The sequence below is a fragment of the Haliotis cracherodii genome, unplaced genomic scaffold, assembly GCF_022045235.1.
Source record: "Haliotis cracherodii isolate W230 unplaced genomic scaffold, xgHalCrac1.p SCAF_3, whole genome shotgun sequence".
Classification (NCBI taxonomy): domain Eukaryota; kingdom Metazoa; phylum Mollusca; class Gastropoda; order Lepetellida; family Haliotidae; genus Haliotis; species Haliotis cracherodii.
The window spans coordinates 23,883,419-23,891,708 of NW_027266286.1; the positions used below are offsets into that span (position 1 = coordinate 23,883,419).

The 8,290-nt window shown below is 38.7% G+C and overlaps 1 protein-coding gene across 1 annotated transcript; it reads left to right on the forward strand.

Annotated features, from left to right (window-relative positions):
- Window positions 1-6,261: 6,261 nt before the first annotated feature.
- Window positions 6,262-7,706, forward strand: LOC139475795 (beta-1,3-galactosyltransferase 5-like). Its single transcript, XM_071258997.1, has one exon. The coding sequence runs from the start codon at window positions 6,529-6,531 to the stop codon at window positions 7,558-7,560; it is 1,032 nt and encodes a 343-aa protein (XP_071115098.1). The 5' UTR covers window positions 6,262-6,528; the 3' UTR covers window positions 7,561-7,706.
- The last annotated feature ends 584 nt before the right edge of the window (window positions 7,707-8,290 follow it).

Genomic DNA, 8,290 nt, shown 5'->3' on the forward strand with positions numbered 1-8,290 from the left:
CTATTGACAGTCTTCATGACGTTTATTAATTAACTATTGATGTTCTTAAGAGGAATTTGCTATCAGCAGAGGCACCAATCTCCATGGAATGTAAGCGTTCTGTTTCATATTTATAATGTGTTAATTGAAATGTAATTGAACAGAATCAGGAACTTAGTTTACCCTTGTTTTGACCCCTTGGTCCTTTTTGCAATATACTATATTGCTGAGGATGGTACCTATGAAGTATGTACTAATTTGTGAAATGCTATCTTTTATGCGTCTGCATGACACAAACTTCAGATACCACCCACTGTTACGTATTTGCACTAACCAACTCAAAATGCAAACTGTTTAGATCAATTGTAAACAATAGAATTAATACATGGTGTGAGCCTAACAATGTATTGTACGAATCACAAGCTGGCTTTAGGCAAAATTATTCAATAATTGATCCTTGTATTACGGCCTATGCCTCAGAAATATTTATCCCAAAATATGGAAGATTTTACTGCCTCTTCATTTATTTCTCCAAGGCCTTTGACAGCATTAACCATGAAACACTCTTTGCAAGCCTGCTACAGATAGGAGTCAGCTATAAATTTCTAAAAGCTATTGTATCAATGTATTCAAAGTTATCTGTATGTGTACGGACTAGTGTTGGATTAACGGATTATCTTAGTCTCAGTAAATACACAAACAACCAGATGGCTTTAGGAGAATGTGGCACAATATTTTTGCAGTACACTTACTTGTTTAGAGCAATTAAATATTGTTGTTCATTTAGATACAGAGCGACTTTCACATCAGTCATATTTAATGTTAAAATCTGTGAATGATAGTGGAAGAATAGCATGGGCATCAAATATTAAAAATATTTTATTTGAGTATGGTTTTGGTATTGTTTGGATAACACACAATATTATTGATTCAAATCTTTTCCTTTCCAAATTCAAACAAAGATAAAGAAACTGTCTCACTCAAAAACTGGCCCTCTACCATCAATGAATCACCAAAATGTAAACATTACAAAGAGTATAAATAATTATTAACCCATGAATTAATCTTTCTTATGATATACCGATCCACTTAATAAAACTATTTACAAATTTCAAATGCGATCATTTTACACTTACAGTTGAAGCAGGTAGACATCTCAATATTCCCTTTGAAAACAGACTCTGTATCTTTTGCAATTGATGAAGATGAATATGGTGATCTCATTATATGCCCAAGATATCAGACTGTCAGATATCAATACCTAGCACAATATTTAACACATTGCTCAAATTATTTAACAGTCTTATCATTATTGTCATCAACAGATATAGTTATATTATAATATCTATGGGAAAGTTTTTGCTGAAAGTTAGAGGTATAAGAGAAGAACCTTTGGTTGTTTAAACATAAATATTTGACTGTATTTATTCATAAACATGACTTATGCATGTTATATAACAATATGCATATATTATTATATTATGGGCTGGAGGCCAAATTACTGAATAAATCTTGTCTTGTCTATATAATATATAGTCCGGACCACCATTATTGGGAGCACCCATACGCACGCACCCACGCACGCGCGCACACACGTGATATAGTCGGAATCGTGCAATCGACTCTTTGAGATTTCTTATGAATATGGAAAGGGTTTTGTCGCTTTGATTTACAAAAGGCATGATTTCGACTTGTGATATATACTTAGGATGATTATCAAATGAATCGTAACTCTTAAATTTTATATGCACCTTTCCAATATTCAATTTTCTTTACGTGAACAATACTCCAGAAGCTCTAGCCTTTCATCTCTACATTTGAGGTACAATCGATCATGTTCTTTCTACTTTTTTTAACGACAGACATGTGTGTTCCCGTGTTTGTTGAAGTGAAGTAAATCTCCTCGCCATGTATTATGTCATTACGTCACTGACGTGGCTGTCAACACACCAACGATGTCTGTTTGTTGTTTAACGATGCACGTAGTAATATCTCAGCTATATCCAGCCTTTAAATACTCGAATGTGATCCAGACAATCCAGTGATCGATATTGTGAATAACGACCTTCCGGATACGATGGCATGCAAATTCAACCACGTCAACCAGCCTGACTACCGTATCTTTTTAGTCTCCTCTGACGACCAGCATAGATTGCTGCGGGCTACTGACATGAAATCCAAACCATTGAAATATATTGTAATTCGTGTCAATACGACAATATTCCATTTACCTGTGACCGACCATTTAGGAGAGTATGTCCAGGCGTGCTAGATTCCAAGGGTATTGGCATATCATTTACGATTATTGCAACGTTAGGCAAATAAATAACGCTGAACATATTTACACACCTCTCTAATATATGTTTATAGTGCCTTGAATGTTTGTTTTATTTCAAGACCTGTGCTCATATCTGCACATTTGGCCGCCAAATGATACGTTCATTTAAAACAAGTTTAACATGGACCTCGGAGAAGACGTTCTTTTCCAAGCATCGATAAATTTGAGAAATACTGTTCCTTTGCGAGGTGAATTCTCCACAACACATTGCACGTTTCATTCGAGACATAGCTAAGCACATTCAACTTATCCTCATCAGCCTCAATATTATTAGCACGACGTTATTGACTTCATGTATTGTATGAGTGCACTTTGATTGTTATAAATAGTATTAATGAGTGTTTCCACATAAATAATGGGTGACCGCCTCCGTGGTCTAATGGTAGAGCGCGTCCGCCCGGAGAGCGGAAGGTACATGGTTCGATCCCTGGCCGCTTCATACCAAAAGATGGTACTTGTTACCCTGTCATTAAGGGGCTATAAAAGGAGTCGGTATACTGTGTCTGACTGGGGTATTCATGTTAAACAACGGCATTGTATTTCAGTGGCCCCAGCACCATAAAATCGGCATTAGTCCGGACTAGTACAAGCAGCCACACACACACACGCACATGCACGTCGCTACATAAATGCAATAATCTTGGACGCGATGTTAAAACCCATTTCACCTCACCTACTAATTGGTGTTTCCACAGAAATAAATATAACAATCAATACCGATAATGCTTACAATGTATTAATATTGTCAGTTGAAATGTCTACGGTAGGTAGACAGCATAAGTGATATTCGGTCAGAAATCTGTGTGTAAGGTTGACATTGGTTCTTTGTCTCTCTTTCTCATGGTGTTGACGAATCTTATTATAATTTATCAATTATCTGTTCACCTTGGTTATGGAGGGCGGTATTCCTCACATAATCGCCGACTGTAAGTCTACCTCTGACAACACACTAGGTAGAATTCTTATTGTAGAGATATCTTTCAAACAATAGAGATATCTTAGTAAGGATAGGATTTATGGATGAACAGCTTCTTTATTACTATTAAGAACGACGTATCGGTGTAGGTTCTAATACCGTTATCAAGCTATCTACTCTGCTGCATAAACATTGTCTCCTACCTGTATATATACATGCCAACCATACTCTGTATATCACTTGCTTGATAACGGTGTTAGAACCTAAAATCAAAGTTTTGACAAAATTGAACCCGGTTCTTTTCTGAGATTGTCAAAAGTCTAGCAAACCCTTTGAGGTTTTGAGAAACCACATGTTATTATTTCCACTTGTCTCAAATACTTTTCGTGAATAAATAGAAAGTCCCCCCTTGATTGTATTAAGGATTATGGTAAATCTATGAGACAGGGATTTGGTGATCCATTTGCTGGACCCAGCAATCAAACGACTCCAGTGACGTTTGCTGATGGATGGTTACAGTATCGACTCGAGAGAAGGGACTCATATATCTCTGACAAAGACCACTTGTTCTTGAAATTAATAAATGCAAAACATGCACAAGTGAATCGATGCCTTAAGTTTAAGTAAAATTCACAGAAAAAATCGATTCCCCCTAATGTCCCACAATATATCAAATTTCAAAAACAGCTTCATTTTCGTACACGAACACCATTTCATCCAGGACCGTGTTACTGAACGTGGATATGGCAATACATGATGCAAATTCCACAAATGACATTCGCAATACTGCTACCAATCTATTGGCGATGTAATCACAGGTGACTTCTCTATTGTTGACAATAGCAATCTTAGCCAGTAATTCAAATATGGACCAAAACATCACAAGCTGACTCCTACCTTTAGGGATCACAATTTTTTGTGGATACTGTTTTTAGCATTATGCAAAAATTGACCAAAGAGAAGAGGAACCTGTTGAGTGTCTTTCAGAGCGGGTTGAATCAATGCGCAATATTGTCATTGGTAGAAGGGGGCACGGGTGGCCCAGTCGTCTAAGGCGCCGCGATTCGCTGTGCAGAGTTGCGTCCCTTGGGCACGCCAGAAACCTATGATTGTGGGTTCGAATTCCGGTTCGCCCCGATTATGTTTCTAGGTTTGTCAGCACCATACCCGTGCTCGTGGGTTTCACCGAAGTGGTAAACGTCTAAGACCTGCATCACTTCGGGCTCTCCTCCCACATTAAGCTGACACGCCGCGATATAACTGGAATACTGTTAAAAGCGGCGTTAAACCCAACTCACTCACTCACTCACTCATTGGTAGAATACACAAGCTGAAAAAGAGGAAACAGAATTGGAATGAACCAAGCGTGGCTACCTGACATGAAGTGTTCGCAGCTGTTCCCACTGGCAAGGCCTTAAATAACATAACCATTACATGCCAGCATCACCACATTAATTGTTTGATCAAATAACTGGGTATAAGTGACATTTCAAATGATGACACAGAAAATGTCAGTTAACTGAGGGAGAAATATGCCCAAACTGTTCAGAACCATCAACATTTGTTTGACTGAAATACACATAGACCTTTCCGTTCCTCTTTTGCTCTGGATTCCAAAGCTCAATACAAATCTGTACAAAGAAACAGAGGTATTTAAAAAATGAAAGCAAATATCATCTGAAGTTGAATGAGAAAAAAACATGTCGCCATGAAGTGCTGGACTACCTCATTAATAACATCTGTATGAAATTTGGGGATTGGACATTTAGGCAAAAAGTAGGCATCCTTCATGGGAAAAAATGGTGCTTACAACCTGATCTGTGTTTTTATTCATAATAATATGATTTTTTTGCTCCGATTGGCAAAATCCAAAAAGAGAATTTGGCAAAGAAACAAATCTTCACATTGACAGGAGGGATGACTTACCTGCCCTTTTCGCGAACACCTGGAGTCCTCTCTGATATTCAGTGAAGCATTCATACAATTTCCATCGCCATTTTGCCTCTCATGTCCAATAAAATATGTTTCGTCGGATCATCGAGATTGGTTATTTTCTGGCGTTGATGTTTGATGTTCAACCTAACATATAGTCAACTTATGTTAATGTAGAGCAATATTCAAGCGGACCTAAGCTTCACTCATTTGCTAGAAATAGACGCTACGAATGAGATCCCCTCCTCTGATTTATACTTGCAAGTGTTCAAACCCAGCTGTTGTCAGCGACAAAATTGATGTCTGGTGCAATTCCCCCTTTAGGTGAACTATTGACTTGTCTTTGCATGTGTTTATGACGGTTGACACCAGTGGGGCAGCACACACCCTAGCTTTCGCATTGTTTGACAGTAATTCTTAAACACATGCTAAAGATATAGTCGTACAGTGGACTCTGCTCTGGGTAGAGATTTCTTATGGAAATGTTTGATTTTTAAAACATAATAACTGAGCTCCAATTTAGGAGATTTATGGAGGTAAACCTATATAATGATTGAATACCACCTTTGTATGCAAGTCCATATCAATTTCATTTCCTACAGTACTTTTGAAGTGAACAATACAATTTTAACCCTTGTATAACAAACTGATGTTCTACATCATTCGGTTACCCGTGAAGATCCGGGTCTTCAGCAACCCATGCTTGTCGTAAGAGGCGATAACAAACAAACAAACAACAACATTAACAATTAACCTTTCTTGTTTCAGGGGAACTGACTTGTTCGTCCGTTGGTGCTTCGAGGCGGTCAAGATGGTGAACGACTCGTGAACGACTGCGATTTCCTTCCTATGCATGATAGAACTAAATTTGGACGTTTTCTGTCAGTGTGTGGACGTTATGTAACCTAACTGATATATGAATTTCAATGGCCCCTTAAAGAAATGAATGTGGACAGAAGCTGGTAGCTCACGATTTAAAGATTGAATCCCCCACATCTTAACACTTGGAATGTTTAACAGCACTCCACAGAGCTCATTAAAGACTTACCTTCAAAGAAACTGCTCAATAATACACAAGCTGTGGTGAACACTGAAAATGTTTTAGGAGTACTTGAAGCGCCTCTTTAACTGGAGACAACGCTTCCTCATGGCCTTGAGGCGATTCAGTCTGGAGCTAGACGTTGAAATTAGTCGCTTGTGTTAAACTGGGACATCGTTGTTGTGTAATAAAGACATCAGTAACTCTCATAGTGATATGCATGATAATATTTGAGTTCACTGACTGACACAGCTTTTGAATGACCTGAACCAAACGTGCTTGAAGAGAATTGATCTAAGCATACCCCTTCCATTTAAGACAATCATGGCTAGCAAATACCACTGTTACATCTTCTGTTTTGTAATACTAGACATTATCATGACATTCGTTTTAATTTGGTTCGCTATGAAAGGATCTGATCACACTTTCAATGGGATGATTGGACAACATATCTTGTGGGACAAAGCTCGGTCTCATAGTAAGAAATACAAAATCTCCATACAATCAGCCGACCCAAATTTCAAAATTGTTCGCCAAAATCGTGATCTCTGTACATCAACTGCAAGGGTTCACGCACTGTTTGTTGTCCACACGGCGCCTTCAAACCGGAAGAGGCGAGATGTGATCAGAGATATGTTGACAAGTGACGTCATCAACAGGAAGTACACAATACGGATCCTGTTTCTGATTGGATGGCCGACGACATTTGTGAGACGCACTCAAGGCGACATCAGAGAAGAGACAAAGCAACACAGGGATATTCTCCAGGGCAGGTTCCTCGACACTTACAGAAACCTTACCTACAAAGCTGTGTTCGGCTTCAAGTGGATTAGCCGACATTGCAAAAATGTGCACTACGTCATCAAAATGGACGATGACGTATATGTCGACATGTACAATTTCTTTTCCACATTATATCCTAGGTTCGAGACACGCCATGCTGTCATATGCAAAAATATGGCCTATTCAAAGGTTTTCAGGTACGGCAGGTGGAGGGTTGATGATCATGCATACAGACACTACGCTTACTTCCCCGTTAAGTATTGTAGTGGATATGCAGTGGTATTTAAGGGCGACATGGTACCGCTCTTGTACAAGGCTTCTTTGATGGCGCCGTTCTTCTGGATTGACGATGTTTTTATATACGGCACTTCTCGCACCTTCCTACGCTTTGTTAGCATACCACAAGCTCAGACAGGGATGTATTTCCAATTAAACGGATCAAAAGCTATAGAATGTTTCAAAAATGCCAAACCATGCCCTGTCATATTTAGTTCGTTTAACCAGGATACACATAAGCTTGAACAGTTTCGACGGAATTTTCTAAAACTTCGAACACAGGATTTGTTGTTGTGATGCTGTACAGTTAGGCCCGTGAAGATCCGGGAAGAGAATAGGTCTTCAGCAAACCATGCTTGCCATAAGAGACGACAATGCTTGTCGTAAGAGGTGACTAACGGGATCGGGTGGTCATCCTCGCAGACTTGGTTGATGCATGTCATCGTATCCCAATGCTAGTATCGATGCTCATGATGTCAATCACTTGATTGTCTGGTCAAGACTCGATTATTTACAGACCGTCGTCATATAGCTGGAATATTGCTGAGTGCAGCGTTAAACAACAAACAAACCAACAAAATGCTGTTCAGTTATGTATTGTCAATGTGAAACTCTGCTTTACATAGTGTTTTTAGGGAAACTGTACATCACCGATGGGACAATAAAAGAACTCCTAATTCAAGCTTTACGAATGGAACGATTGGCAGAAACCTAACAAGAAACACTGAAATCTGGTTGTTTGGACCAACTAGTTTCTAACCAGGGCAAGAAAGCGAAATATGCGCTAAGACGATCAATACTGAACTAAACTTAATTTTACACTCTGGCCGCCATCATCTATATGGCGGGTACACAATCAATGAACCAACATATACATGCACATTTGAATATGGGTTAAATACAAAACATTTTTGCTGACAGTCGAATTACTGTAATCGCTGTTCCTCGTCATTGTTGTGTACACAGTTAGACAATTGATCAATCTGTGAAGCCATATACAGACAATATCATGATAAATAGTATTCAT